Here is a 15174-nt window from a genome sequence, read left to right on the forward strand (position 1 = left end):
AGCCGCCCGCGGGGCCGGCGCAGGTGAGCCACGTCGGTGGGGGACTCGCGGGGGAGGGGGTCCGAGGGGAGGGTGAGCGTGCGGGAGCCGGTGAGGGTGGGGGGCAGCCAGCTGGGGTGTGGGCTGAGGGCAGGGCTCCCAGGGGCCTCAGGAGGGGGGGAAGTGGCGGGGGGGGGGGCGGCTAGTGACTGTAGGGGGGCATGGGAAGCGAGCGCTCCCGGGGCTGCGGCCGGACAGGAGGGCGCCCGGCTCGGGGGGCTGCCGGCTGGGGGGGGGGCGCCCGGGGGGTCCGCCTGGGGCGGGAGGCGTGGGCGAGGCCGGCCATGCGTGCGGGAGTGGTGGGCGGCCATGCTCTGGGCAGCGGTGCGCCCTGGCTCGCTGGGGTGCTGGCTGTGGGGGGGGGGGGTGGCGGGGGCAGGCTGGCAGGCCTGCATCTGTGGGTGAGTGGGGGTGTGGGGCCGGGGCCGGCTGGCAGCCCTGTATCTGTGGGTGGGGGTGGCGGGGGCGGCGGGGGCAGGCTGGCAGCCCTGCATCTGTGGGTGGGGGGGCGGCGGGGGCAGGCTTGCAGCCCTGCATCTGTGGGTGGGTGGGTGGCTGGGGGGGGCGGGGGCAGTCTGGCAGCCGTGTATCTGTGGGTGGGGGCGGCGGGGGCAGGCTGGCAGCCCTGCATCTGAGGGTGGGGGGGCGGGGGCAGGCTGGCAGCCCTGCATGTGTGGGTGGGGGGGCAGGGGCAGGCTGGCAGCCCTGCATGTGTGGGTGGGGGGTGGCAGGCTGGCAGCCCTGCATCTGTGGTTGGGTGGGGGGGGGCGGGGGCAGGCTGGCAGCCCTGCATCTGTGGGGTGGGAGGCGCGAGGGCAGAGCTCCCACTGCCGGCACTAGGGGGAGCACTCCAGGCTTGGAGGCCGGATGGGCGGGATAACATCCAAGCACATGGGGGCGCCCTGCTTCCCAGGGCTGGAGGGGAGCGCTCCCAGCTGGGGGGGAGGGCGCTTTTCGGGTCGGGGGAGGATGCACCCGGGCATGGGCAGGGGGATGGGCGGGAAGGTGGGGGGCCACTGGCTGAGGAGGGGTGCGGGAGAGGAGGGCCTGGCAGCATGGGTGCAGGTGCCACAGAGAGGGCGAGGCGCCGGGGAGGCAGTGGTCTGCGGGAGGCTGGTGCCCTGGGCGGTGGAGTGGGGGAGGGTCCGGGGAGGGGCTCTGCCCCCCGCAGCGGGTGTCTGAGAAGCTCCAGGTCGCCTCAGTGGAGGGTGCACAGAGATTGCCGCGGTGGAGGGCCAGGGCCTTGGCCTCCGCGGAAAGTAGAGGCCCTTCGCAGGGGTCACCGGGGGACGCCATACTTCGGGCCCTAGGAGCGTCTCCCTAAGTTTAAAAGGGTTGCGCTTTGACAGAATAAGTTGCCTGGTCGCCCGGGGATTTTATTTGACGTTAACAATGATTAACCCGTCTCTAAAGATTTGCAAACCTGTAGGTGGAAGAAGAAATCAGAGGAAATCAGAGGAACTCAGGAAGCATTTCAAACCGAGTAATAGAAAAATACAACTTTCCCACAGTAGTGGGAGGCAGCGCAGGAAGCAATCGATCGGAGGAAGACAGACAGCTCTAAGTGTGCGCCGTAGAACAGGAGGAGGACACGGACTCGGGGCCCTGACGTCCCTTGAAGGAAGCTAGAAAGAGAAGAGCAGAGAGAGCCCAACGTGCCCTACGGAAGAGACCAGAGCGCCCAGAGGGGAGGTCAGTGAGAGAGAGCGGGGGAGAGGGAGGGACAGGGTGGGCCCTCCGCGGGCTCTGCTCAGGCAGCGTGGAACTGGGCCGGAGCCCAGCCTAGAGCGACCCCGAACAGAGAGAGGACAGGAGTCACCCTGCCGGGAAGGAAGGAAAGAGGGCTGTCACTGCAGGCCAGAGCACGTGGAAGAGAAGGAGGCAGGATCCTGGGGAAATTCATGCCCCAAATTGGAAAACGTGAGAGTCCTTGGGGAACAAGGCGACCCCCCCAGCCCCGAGGCTAGAGGAGGTAGAAAATGTGGGTAGCCTTCCATCTTGTGAAGCAACGTGGTTTATGATCGAAGAGGTTTCCTAAGATCCAACGACGAAGCCAGCAGGGAGAGGAGGCGCTCCAGGCCCCAGCGTGAGGGGCCCGGGGCTCTGGCTGGGGCGGTGGGGTGGGCTGTGTGGCACAGACACGCCTCTCTCCCCTTTGCACCCGCAGGCCGAGGCCCACACTGCGAGAGTCCGTGCACGCCCATCCAGTCCCTTCTGGCCGCCCTCAGGTCCTCAGTGATGGTGATGCCACTGGTGATGCTGCGGGACTGGTGCAGGTGGAGTGGCGCAAACGCACAGCGCTCCCTGCTCATCCTGGGCATCCCGGAGGACTGCGAGGACCGGGAATTCCAGGAGGCCGTGCGGCCTGCCCTGTGGCCCCTGGGCAGGTACCGAGTGCTGGGCAACGTCTTCAGAAAGGAGCTCGGGTTCAGGGTCGCTTTGGTGGAGTTCACTGAGTATTTAAATCGAAGTTTGGTCCCCCGACAGATACCAGGCAAGGGGGGACTCTGGGATGTGTTCTTCCTGCCCCAGGGCCCTGATTCTGAGTCACGGGATAGACCCAATTTCCCTGCACAGCCCCAGAGGCAAGCAGTGGCTGGCAGGGCAGGTGTGGCCAGAGCTGCAGGGGAGGAGGCAGCCGCAGGGGAGGAGGGAGCTGAGGGTGAGGCAGGAGCTGGAGAGGAAGCAGGAGCGTCAGATGAAGAGGGAGCTGCCGGGGACACAGGAGTTGCAGGCGTGGCAGGATCTGTGAGCATGGCAGGAGCTGCAGCTGAGGCAGAGGCTCCAGGTGAGGAAGGAGCTGCAGGTGTGTCTGAGGCAGGGGCCCCAGAGGAGGCAGGAACTGCCGGTGAGGCAGTCACTGCAGGTGAGGATGGAGCTGAAGATGTGGCAGGAGCCCCAGGTGAGAGGGAAGCTGCCGGTGAGGAGGAAGTTGGAGATGTGGCAAGAGCTGCAGGTGAGGAAGAAGCCACAGGTGAGGAAGACTCTGAGAGTGAGGAGGAAGCTGAGGGCGAGGCAGGAGCTGAAGAGGAAGCAGGATCGTCAGATGAAGAGGGAGCTGCAGGGGACACAGGAGTTGCAGGCATGGTGGCATCTGTGAGCATGGCAGGAGCTGCAGGTGAGGCGGGAGCTGCAGGTGAGGAGGAAGTTGGAGATGTGGCAAGAGCTGCAGGTGAGGAAGAAGCCACAGGTGAGGAAGAAGCTGAGAGTGAGGAGGAAGCTGAGGGTGAGGCAGGAGCTGGAGAGGAAGCAGGAGCGTCAGATGAAGAGGGAGCTGCCGGGGACACAGGAGTTGCAGGCGTGGCAGGATCTGTGAGCATGGCAGGAGCTGCAGCTGAGGCAGAGGCTCCAGGTGAGGAAGGAGCTGCAGGTGTGTCTGAGGCAGGGGCCCCAGAGGAGGCAGTCACTGCCGGTGAGGATGGAGCTGAAGATGTGGCAGGAGCCCCAGGTGAGAGGGAAGCTGCCGGTGAGGAGGAAGTTGGAGATGTGGCAAGAGCTGCAGGTGAGGAAGAAGCCACAGGTGAGGAAGAAGCTGAGAGTGAGGAGGAAGCTGAGGGCGAGGCAGGAGCTGAAGAGGAAGCAGGATCGTCAGATGAAGAGGGAGCTGCAGGGGACACAGGAGTTGCAGGCATGGTGGCATCTGTGAGCATGGCAGGAGCTGCAGGTGAGGCGGGAGCTGCAGGTGAGGAGGAAGTTGGAGATGTGGCAAGAGCTGTGGGTGAGGAAGAAGCCACAGGTGAGGCAGGAGCCCCAAGTGAGGAAGAAGCCGCAGGTGAGGACAAAGCTGAGGGTGAGGAGGAAGCTGAGGGCGAGGCAGGAGCTGAAGAGGAAGCAGGAGCATCAGATGAAGAGGGAACCGCAGGGGACACAGGAGTTGCAGGCGTGGCAGGATCTGTGAGCATGGCAGGAGCTGCAGCTGAGGCGGAGGCTCCAGGTGAGGAAGGAGCTGCAGGTGTGGCAAGAGCCATCAACGAGGCAGCAGCCCGGAGCCAGCACTGGCGGCAGACCTTGCAGCCTCTGCTCGATGCTATGGCCTACCGGGTACTGAGAAGGTTTTCTGGGGTGGAAGAGCCGGGCTGTGGAGAAGAGTCTTTTGAGAGCTGGCTGCCTCATGCCAACGACACGCTGTACCTGTGGCGCCACATGTCAGAGAGGGAGAGGAGGAGGAGACTGGTGGAGAGCTTGGGTGGCCCCGCGCTGGATCTCATATGCGGCCTCCTGGAGGAAAATCCTGACATCCCTGTGCAGGACTGCCTGGCCGCGCTGGTGCAGGTTTTCGGGAACAAGGACGCCCAGATGACCGCACGGCTGAAGTTCCTGACTTGTGCGCAGAGGCCCCAGGAGGCTCTCTTTGCCTATGTGATGCGCCTGGAAGGCCTGCTGCAGGCGGCCTTGGAGAAGGGGGCCATCCGGCCCGCCATCGCAGACCAGCTGCGCGCCAGGCAGGTGCTGATGCAGGCCCGGCCCAACGAGACGCTCGAGAACAAGCTGAGGAGGATGCGTCTGGAGAGGAGGCCTCCTGGCTTCCTGGGGATGCTGCAGCTCATTCGGGAGACGGAGGCGTGGGAGGCCGCTCCGGCTAGAAGTGAGCAGTTCCACATGGAAGAAGGGGCCCAGCTGGACATTGGAGACCTAGCCACCTGCCATGGTGCCCTGGCCCATGAAGATGCTGCCCCGGCCCGTGAAGATGCTGCCCAGGCCGCCCTGACCTGTGAAGACACCGCTGACGCTGCCCCGGCCCGTGAAGAGGCCGATGAGGCAGCTCCTGACACCCGTGATGCTGCCGTGGCAGCCCCTGCCCCTGAGGAGACCACCCAGTCCTCTTCTGCCACTGGGGAAGGTGAAAATGTTCCTACTCGTGCGGGGCTAGGTCAGGCAGGACGCTCGGCGGCCCCCGGGGGCCCCACCCCTGCTCAAATGGTCAGTGCTTCTGGGGCGGGCCCAGGAGGTCCTGGCGGTAACCCGGAGGGCCTCGCCCAGGTGGGAGACCAGGAGGCCGAGCAGACCTCCAAGGAGGGGCTCATCCAGGAGGAGCCAGGAAACGAGGACGGGGCTGAGGAGATGAGCCGCCCCGAGTCCTCCTCGGGCAAGTAGGCTCAAAAGGCCCAGGGGCCCCCTCTCCTCCCGGGCAGCAGAGCTCTGGAGGCAGGGGGAGGCGAGGCCAGGGCAGCCGCCTCACCCCACATGGGGACCAGGCTGAGGGAGGGGCCCGTCCAGCCCAAACCAAGCCCTTGGCCCCTCACGATCCCCAAGGGGCCATGACCCGCACCGTCAGCCGTTCCAAGTGACCAAGATGACCATATGTTACCCCAAATGGGCAGGGGAGAGGTGTAGCCCCGCTCGAAGCAGCACCACACCGAGCCCAAGCCCCATCCCAAGCCCTGCCAACTCAGGCAGCCAGCCTGGTGGCTCCCCCAAGTGGCAGCCCCGGCCTGGGTGAGGGGCACCTGAGGACGTCTGCCACCTGCACGGGCCTGGGAGACGTTAGGAGGTCATCTCAAGGGTGCCAGCTGTCTGGGCCTCCCAACAAGGGGACCCCCGTTCACTGTCACCTGGGGCAGGCTTCTCCCTGTTCTGGGAAGCCCACTTGTATCTCTGTGGACCCTGTAGTTACCCACGTGTCAAGTAATCCACCCCCAAAACATACACACACACGTGCCATCATTTCTGTGCAGAGCCGTTAGGTGTGTGTGCTCCCGGGGTGGGGGTCCTGGCCTAGCAGGCAGCACCCTCTCGGCCCTGGCACGTGCTGTGAGCTTCAGTGCCAGCCCGGGCTCTGCTCACTCTCGTCCGGTGCCATGAGCTCAACTCTGCCTTCTCGGTGGAGATGTAGGCCAACCGCTGCTTGTTCCTGTTGAGATGTGTGCTTATCTGAGCAGTGGCCCCCACCCCACCCCAGAGTCCCCGAACCCAGTCCCAGGAGATGCCTGGAAGGATGGACAGACGAGGGCGTGGCCGGCGCTCACCCCGGGACCTCGGGAAGGAAGAACTGGAGCAGGGACATGGAGGGGCTGCGGCAGGCTCCACTGGGACTGTGCTCTCATGTGCCAACCTGCTGTTACTTGTGGCTCAGTTTCCTGGGCTTGGTGTGGTGTCCCCCTGTTGTATTTTCCAGCGTCCTGTGACTGTCCTATGTGGCCCATAGGGCAGGGCCCCGCCCCAGAATGTCAGCCAGAGGGGGAGGGGGTGCCCTGGAGTGAGAAGACATTGCCAGTGTCCATCGTTCTGCCAAGAGGCTGACCGTGGGGCTCCCAGGAAGGGAGACTGTGGTGGGAGGGCCTCAGCATGGGGGGCAGCTGAGGCACCCCGGTAGAGACTGACTGTCCCCGAGACCTGTGGGCTGTAGCGGCCGTTAGAAGTTCCTCTCCGTGTTGTCATTCCCTTCTCTGCAATGGTTTCAGTAAGTGGTTCTCTTCAGTAAATTTCATTGATCGTTCCAGCTGCGTGTCGTCCGTCTCTGCTGTGGGCAACTGAGGCAAGGGTCTGCTGGGGGTGGGGATGGGGGCAACAGTGGCCTGTCACCTGCATTGGGGTATGATCAGGACAGGGGCCAGGAGGGGCTGTGTCGTCCCCTGGGCTGGACGGAGCTGAGTGACAGGAACTTGTGGGCATGGGCAGTGGCTGGTTGGGTCCCCAGGAAACTCGGGGTGTCCCCAGAAATAAGTGGGCTAGACGTTGAAGGGAGGGGGAGGAACCACAGGCAGGATCCAGGGCTCCAGGATCCCTGGCACCGCTGTAGGGGCTCAGGGCACCCAGACGGGTCAGAGAGGTCACGTGTGCAATCCCAGAGACCAGCGGGCCACAGAAGGGCCCAGGCCTGAGGTCAGATGCCCCTGCCAGGAGCTGGGCCCAGGACTCTGGGCTGGGGGGTGGTTGCCCGCTCAGCCCACTCCTGCCGGCCGACAAGTGGCCAGCCTCTGTCTAGCCACCGAGGGACGTTTGGGGACCTGCCGGTGTTTCATGGCCGAGGGATGGAGGGCGGGCTGGGCGAGGGCTCCACAGCCCTCATGCCCTGGGTCGGGGGAGGAAAGGCAGGGAGAGCCACCCTCCACTCTTGAGTCCTGGGCAGGGCGGCCCCTCGAGGGGCCGGGGCACCGCCTTCCTGTCCCACTCCCCTCCCAGCCAACTCCTAGGGGCACCAGTCCTGTGTCCTGGGAGCGGGCAGGAGGCAGCGGGTGTGAGTGGGAGGCTGCAGGCAGGAGCTGGGGAGTGGCCCCTTCCTGCCCAGAGCAGGTGGACTCTGGGTCCCTGCAGCCCAGTGAGCCCTCGGTGCCACCTGAGGAGGGCACCCACCCAGGATGGAGGATGCTGCTGATCCTTGAGACCCTCTCTCTGCGCGCCGTGGCTGGAGGGGCAGTGCTCAGAGAGGGTGTCGTCAGGTGTCAGGAGCCAGGAGCCATCTGCCTCCACCTGCCTGGGCTCTGCCCTCACCTCAGGGGGCTGGGAGCCCACCACAAATTGAGGGCAGCCGGCCATCAGGCGCCGAGCTGATTCAGAGTCTTCGGGAGACGGAACGAAGGTGCGGAGAGGAGAGGGGACGGATGGTACCGTTGTCCCAGAAATGGTGAGGGGCCCTCGAGGGCCTGCCCAGTCTGTGCCCACTGGCGTCCTCCAGCCATTCTGAAGGGGCAGAGTCTCTGACCACCCCCACAGTACAGAAGAAGAACACAGTTCCCAAAGCAGGGAGGGCCAGGGCGAGGACCTTGCAGGGAGCTGAGGCCTGGGCTGTGGCCGTCCAACCGGCCTGTGGGAACCGAGCACGTGGGGAGCCCTGAGCTGTGTGGCGAGAGCTGCAGACAGCGGGTCTGCAGGGACGGGGGGCAGGGGGGCCTGGAGATGCTGGGCACGCAGGGCAATGGAGAGGGGGCGGCGAGGGCTGTCGGGACGGAGATCGTGAGGGCCATGCCTGCAGCCTCTTGGGCCCAATGGACTTGGCTCCGTGTTATAGGGACACCTGCACGTGTCCCATCAAGGGGTACTGCAGGATCCGGGGGGCTCCCAGGTGGGCTCTGCTCTCCCTGCCTCCTTCAGGCAAGGCACCATCCCAGGTGGTCTGTCCCCCGTGTCTTGGCAGGGCCATGGCCACTGGCCACTTTCCACCAGCCCCTCAGGATTTGGGGGCAGGACAAGAGGAGAGGGGATGGGAGGGGCTGATCCCTTGTCTCTCCCTCGTGCAGTGTACCTGTGTGGGCGTGTTCCCCAAGCAGGTGTGAGTGTGCGTGTGAGCGAGTGGGAGTGAGCGTCACTGGACGCGTGTGAGAGGGTGTGCGCGTGCGTGAGGCGGGTGGTGGTGGGTTGGAGTCCTTCCTGGACTGCGTGGGACAGCGGCTTCCCCGCCCCGCCCGTGGAGGGGAGCTGCCGCAGGGCCGGCCCTGGCAGGCTGGCCCAACACGGGCCCTGGGAATCAGCCCTCCTCCTTCTGGGGCTGGCACAGAAGAGAGGGGCCCCTGGAGGCCACCCCTTCCCAGCCTTTCCTCCTCTGCCCGCACCCAGCGAGAGATTTGGAAAGAGACGAGCGCGTACTTGTCTTCCCACCCTCATCCCCCTTTTTCCTTTGCATGTTGAGCGGGTACCCCCTACCCCAGGCCCCTGAGTCCTTCGCCCAGGGCCAGTAGGGCAGAGTCCCAAGCCCAAGTGACTGTCAGCCACTTCCCCAGGACTGGGGGACGGGCCAAGGTCTCTTGCTGCTGGGGGCCCCCAGAGCTGTGCAGCCCGCATTCCTCCCCAGCCAGGCTGGCCCCATGCCCGGGAGCCCGCTTTGCCCTCTGAGATTTTCCCTACCCGAAGTCCCTGTCATTTGGGGTTCAGCCCCTCGCAAGGCCACCATCCTCTTCTAGACCCCACACCCCCTCATGGAGCCTGGAGTAGGGCCTGCCTCCCGAGCCAGCAGACTCTGCACGTGGGAGTCCTTCCCGGGAGCGTTTGGCCGCCAGCACCTCCAGCTGCCCTGCTCTCAGCCCCAGCTGTCCGCCTGGGCTCAAACTCATGGCCCCCATTCTCACGGTAGAAAGCCATAGGTCCCTGTTTTCCTAACACCTCATTGGAAGCCCTGGTCCCCATCACAAAGAGTAAAGATCAGCCCCCTAAGCAGATTGCTTTCCTATCCCAGAGGCGGGCTGGGGCGGCTTCTCACCGGCAGGGTTGACAGCCAGCCCAGATTACCAAGGAGTACTCTGGGAACTGGGGTCCTGTTCCGGGGCACGTTGTACTGCCGAAGCCTTGGCCCTAATCTCCCTGAGCCCAGATCCAAGTGTTCCAGGTCACACCCACCTGGGCTCTGCACAAAGTGACCCCACGCTGCATGCCGTCCCACGCCGTGCTCTCTTTGGCACTGTTCGAGGCAATGCTTTCTATGGCACCCCCACACTTTGCTTCCCGTCCCACTTGGCAGTCTGAGAGCCGTGATCCCACCTGGCCAAACAAAGGACAGCAGAAATCTGGGACTAATGGCCCTACACCCACCAGCTATGTACCCCAAAGGTGCTAAGGGGTTTGGAGCCTGGGAGAAGGGTGAGCCTCTCCCTCAGAGCTTCTGTCTCTGAGCACTGATTTTGTGCCAGGCAGTGGGCTGAGCAACGGGGCCTGCACCCGCTCCACGAGTCCTCAGAGGAGCCCTGGGGGGAGGAGGGTCCTGTAATGACCCCTCTTCTCCAGATGAGGACGCCAGGCACAGGAAGGTTCAGGCACTTACCCAAAGTACCACAGCTCTGCAGTGGAGGCACTGGGATTCCAGGCCAGGCCAACTGACCACACGACCCAGGCCTGGAAAGGACGCTCGAGGTGTGTGGCTAGCAGTGACAGTCCCAGAAACACAGCTGAGAGAGACGCGGCAGATTATTAATGGTGACAGCCCCAGGAGACGGCCCAAGGAAAGACCCATGGTGCGTGGGTAATGGTGATGGACGCTCTCTCCGAGGGGCGAACATGTGTTGCTTCCGCATCTCACCAACATCAGTGCCTTTTTAAAGCCTCCAAGAAAGAGCCTGGCTGGACACGTGCCACACGTTCATGGCAACTGCCTGTGCACGGGGACACAATGGCTGTGAGTTCTCAGCTTTTCTCTCCTCTTGTGCAGTCTGGAGTCATCTGCGAGAGCCCTCGCTCCTAGAGGCGGCGGCAGAAGAGCCCCGGGGAGGAGGCCCTGGTCTTTGGCTCCCATCTGATCCCGGCACGGCCCTGTTGCCGGCCCTCTGCCGGGGCAGGTGTTGGGGTGTCTCTCTGGCGTCCTCTGGGCCCCGCTGGATGTCTCGATGTGCGCCATTTCTCTGTGCACACTGCCCGGGTCACTCTCAGCCAACCACGGACACACGGAGCCCCGGTCCAAGCTTGATGACAACCAAGGGTGGCCAGGTCCTGCCAAAAACGGAAAAGAGAGAGCGACAGAGGGGCTGAGGTGAGACTGGAACAGGTCATTGACCTCGCCTGGCCAAGCCCCTGTTCCAGAAAGTGCACCAGACGCCAGAGAGGGAGCCTGTAGACGTGGGCTCTAACCCTGCCACGTCTGACCTTGGGGCACTCCCGGGCCCCCCCCACCCCAGGCCTGCTGTCTCGTGCTGCGGCTGCCCTCAGGCCACGAGATGCGGGGACCAGCGCCAGGGCTCTGCGGAGGCCCAGGGCAAGATGGGACACGGTGGGGGGAGGGCAGATGGCTGATGTGGGCAGGGGGTGCACATCGGGGAAGACTCGGGCCCCCACCTCCACCCCCACCCCACTCGGGAGTCAGGCCTCCTCACAGAGGCCAAGGAGCAAGACTGATGGGGCCTGGCACAGCCTTGCAGTTGGTGGGGCCCTGGGACACGGCGGGAGGGAGCAAGATGAGGCTGTGCAGAAAGGTGAGGAGCTCCTGCGGGGCTGGCAGGGCTGAGCTTGGCTGAGGGGTCGCCTTTGACCTTCTCATCCCAGAGCCCGCAGGGTCCTTCCCAGGACAGAATGGTCCCTAGGGGAGGCCTGGGGAAGGCCCCAGATGGGCAGCAGGGCCTCGGGATGAGCAGGGCCGGGCCACAGCTCACACGTGTGCTCCAGACCGACCCTGTGACCCCTGCCGCGCTGTGGGCCACAGCCTCGGGCCTCCTGCCTGCCCCCTCAGCCTGCAGCATCACTGCAGTTTGCAACAAGGAGCTCCTGTCCCCTTAGGCTGCACTTGGTGTTCCCAGGACCGTGGTTCCTTGACCCAGAGCCAAGCACATTGCTTGTTGTTGGGAGCCCTGAGCCTTGTCCGGCACAGCCCCCAGGACAGGCGCCCGCCCTCTGCCCCCTGCCCTCTCCCCTGCAGCCATGGCTCCAGGATGGCTCCTCCCCCTCCTGGGGCTCAGCTGGGGCTTGCCACCTCAGGCCATGTCCCTGTCTCTCCTCTCTCCAGGATTTCCCGAGGGACATTAGACTCTGAGTGCTATCCCCAGGCCCAAGTTGGTGCACACCCCGCTGCCCACCACGTGCACGTGGGGAGAAAGGGTCTTCCATTTCCCTGTTATTCACGTATGGAGGGCTGGGGGCAGCATTCACACCGCCCTAGCTGAGAGGGCAGCATCCCACTGAGTCTGTCTAGTCCCACCCTAACCTGGGCCGATGCTCCCCTCTCATGTCGCCGTCATCCCCACAGAGGCCCCAAGTGCCCCCCTTCTGTTGTGGGCACCTAGGGGTTCAGGGGCCATGGGGCAGTAGGGACAGGTGTCCCCCTAAGGCCACGGAGAAGTGATCTGGGCCTAGGGGCTTCCTCCAGGCAGCCCTTGCCACTTGCAGGAAGGGTCCCCCTTCCCTCCCAACACGGACCTAGCTTTCTCCTCCCTCCCTTCTTCCTCTCCAGCCTCTTTGGCTCGACGCTTCCTCCAGGACCCTCACTCTGCACGCAGGGTCCGGTCCTCTCCCTTCTCTCCAGTCTCTCTGCCTTTGCTGCAGCCCTCAGCTGGGTGACTCGGGGCTAGCAGTGGGACCAGGGGAGGGAAGCGCTCTGGCGGGAAGGCAGAGGACGTGGACTGTATTCCCCAGAACAACCACTAAGCAAATTACTTAAAAATATAGTAAGAGAAATGCCAAGAGATTAACCTGGTACACTAGAAGGCATCTATTTAACACAAAAGAGGCCGTAATGGAGACATAGTGGAACAAGAATGATGTAAGACGTATAGAAAAGAATGGCAGACATAATTCTACCTTTTCAGGAATTACATTATCAGTGGATTAAAGATTAAAGCTGCTCAGCATCATTAGTCATCAGGGAAATGTAGATTAAAACCACAGTGAGATAGCCCTTCATACCCACCAGGATGGCTGGAACGAAAAAGATGGACAATAACAAGGTTGGCGAGGAAGTGGAGATATTGGACCCCTCAACGTTGCTGGTGGGAACATAAAATGGCGCAGCCACTTTGGACAACAGTTGGGCTGTTCTTCAAAAGGTTAAACTTAGTGTTACCACAGGACCCAGCAATTCCACTCCTAGGTACCTACCCAAGAGAAATGAAAACATATGTTCACACAAAAACCTGCACAGAAATGTTTGTAGCGACAGTGTTCATAATTGCTGAAAAGTGAAAACAATCCAAATATTCATTGACTGATGAATGGATAAATAAACATTATTTATTATTCAGCCATAAAAAAAGAATGAAGCGCTGACGCATGCTGCAGCATGGACGACACTTGAAAACATCAAGCTAAATGAAAGAAGCCAGAAAATGCAACATGTTGTATGATTCCATTCATACTAAATGTCCAGAATAGGTAAATCTCTAGAGAATGAAAGCAGATTAGTGGTTGGCAAGGCCTGGCAGAGGGAGATGTGGGGGGAGGGTGACTACTGGCTGGGTAGAGGGTGTCCTCTGGGTGATGGAAAGGTTCTGGGGTCGAGGTGATGACCACACAACACTGTGAGTGTGCCGAATGCCACTCAGTTGTCCACTTCAAAGGGTGAGCGGGACGGTACCGGACTTCTGTCTCGATCTGAAAATGAGCGATTGCTTTACACTGGAGGCCACAGCAGCTCCGAAGTCCACGTGCCCCAGCACACACAGAAGCAGACTGGGAGCCACAGCTGACCTCCTGGATTTCCTCACACACATGCGAAAGAACTTCCACGCACACCTCCTAACAGCCCATCCATGCCACATTAGGGAACGTCACCCAAGTCCAGGACTCCAGGGCACAGGGAGAAGCCACATGGAACACCCTCTATTGTCCGTACCACTAAGGATAGTCAGACTATCCTTATGGCGAGGTCACCCTGGATCGCATTCCCACGTAACCATTGCATGTTACCAGATCAAAAGAGCACCTGGAACAAACTCCTAGAAGACCCCGTCCCTGGGTCGGTTCAGCCCCCTGCTTTTGTCGTTCATGCCACCTCTCTTCATGCCCCGCCGAGGACCAAAGTGCAAATGTTCTGGGCAATTCTGCAGGCACGGTCCCAGTGAGCCAGAGCCACGACAGAAATTGCCGTGAGGAGCTGCGGAGGCGGGGGCTGCCCTGGGCTTGAGACGGCACCAGAGGAAGGGCAGTCCAGCTGGGTCGCTCCACGTCCCTGGCAGACCCCTGCCCTGGTGGCAGTGGGCTGGGACACGCGTGCATCCATTCGTGTTCCTGCACCCCCGGCTCTGACTTACAGGGAGACCGCTCAGGGTAGGGGCTCCAGCTCCAGGGTTGGGTGCTGACTGCCCCCAGAGGGGAGCTGCACTGGGCGGGAAGGCCGCTGGGCACGGATGGCTGGAGACGCAGCCTGGTCATGTGGGAAAGGGCTCCTGAGAGGGCTGGGAGGTATGCGTGCCTCTCTCTCTCCCTCTCCACCCAACCATGCCAGGCAAATCCCCTGGCCTAGTGGGAGCACAGGGTGATGGCCAACAGGTAAAGTGGCCCAAGTGGCCTCTGGGAGGTCCTGGAAAGGGCAAGACTTGGAGCAGGTCGGGGAGAGCTGAGCCCACCCCATAGGGGCAAAGACCCCTGGCACCTGGGGATGGAGGGCGGGCCCCGCAGACCTCAGGGCCCTGGGCTCTGACTGTGGGAAAGTCCCGGCTGATGCAGTCTCTAGGTGCCCCCCCAAAGAGGGGGAATGCCGGGCAGCGGGCGGTGAAGCTGCCAAGGCCAGAAGGGCCTGGAGGGGCAGATGGAGAGAGGAAGGGAGGGAGCAGCTGAGAGATGAATGAGCACCCTGCAGGTGGCCCCCACGGTGACGCAGGGCCCCAGCAGATCTAGTGAGGAGACTGCCTTCCACCTCTGTCAGATACAACTGCTCAACTAGGGGTCAAACACACACCCTGGGGGGCTGTTTCGTTCATTGGTTACCAAGAGGCCCCAGACCCAGTGCTTTCCTCTCCGGGGGATGGGCGCTGGTGGCAGGGGGAGAGGGGGTGAGTGAGGGGGCTTTCAGTGAGGTTTGTTGCCGGCCTGTTCACTCAAAGCTCAGGGTGGCTGTTCTGTTAGGCATGGTCAGCCCCTGCGCCAGCAGCTGGGCACACGGAGAGGGAGGGACCAATGGTCTGTGATCCAGGAGGAGGGAGGCAATGGAAGGCTTCCCATCACCATGAAGGTCTAAAGAGGCTGGGACAGACTGGGGCCCCATTAACTCTCGAGGCGTCCTTCCAGGACAAAGGCTTCCACTGAGGAGAAACTACTGGGAATATAATACAAATAAAGTAAGATAGGAACCATAAGGGCCCAGAAAAGAGAAGATCCAGATAAACATGAGGGAAGAGAACAAACAGAGAACATAAAAAGCTGACATTTTAACCGTTCTCAAATCAGCAGAAGAGGGCGCTTTTCATGTGTGAAATTAGAAAACCTATCTTTTACCTCCTTTCTGTAAGTGCAGGAAAACTAGTTTCTGGTGAAAATAAGTAATAGAAGAAGATCAAAGCCAAATCTTATATAAATTTATTAAAATACAAGAGAGAATACAGAGCAGAATAACATCGCTTTAGCCATTGAAAGCATCCCAGAAAGAAACGTGTGTAGCTTCAAATAAGATCCCTTATTGTAAAGCAAGTCAATGGCATTAGGAAAATTATTCAAGAGTAACTGAGATATGAGATGATAGACTCAGGGAAGATTTAGAAATAAAAAATAAACGATTAAAAAGACTTTTTTTAATTTCAGAAATCGACTAAATTAAAAGGAACCCAGGAGTGAATAAATACAATATATAAT

General features: G+C 61.7%; 1 protein-coding gene across 1 annotated transcript; it reads left to right on the top strand.

Moving 5' to 3' along the window:
* The first annotated feature begins 2283 nt into the window (after positions 1-2283).
* Positions 2284-5183, top strand: LOC123282407 (paraneoplastic antigen Ma6F-like). The gene is made up of 4 exons (XM_070502913.1): positions 2284-2895; positions 3271-3339; positions 3616-3672; positions 4015-5183. The coding sequence occupies exons 1-4, from the start codon at positions 2284-2286 to the stop codon at positions 5131-5133; spliced, it is 1857 nt and encodes a 618-aa protein (XP_070359014.1). The 3' UTR covers positions 5134-5183.
* Positions 5184-15174: the final 9991 nt, after the last annotated feature.

This window comes from Equus asinus, chromosome X (assembly GCF_041296235.1).
Source record: "Equus asinus isolate D_3611 breed Donkey chromosome X, EquAss-T2T_v2, whole genome shotgun sequence".
Lineage (NCBI taxonomy): Eukaryota > Metazoa > Chordata > Mammalia > Perissodactyla > Equidae > Equus > Equus asinus.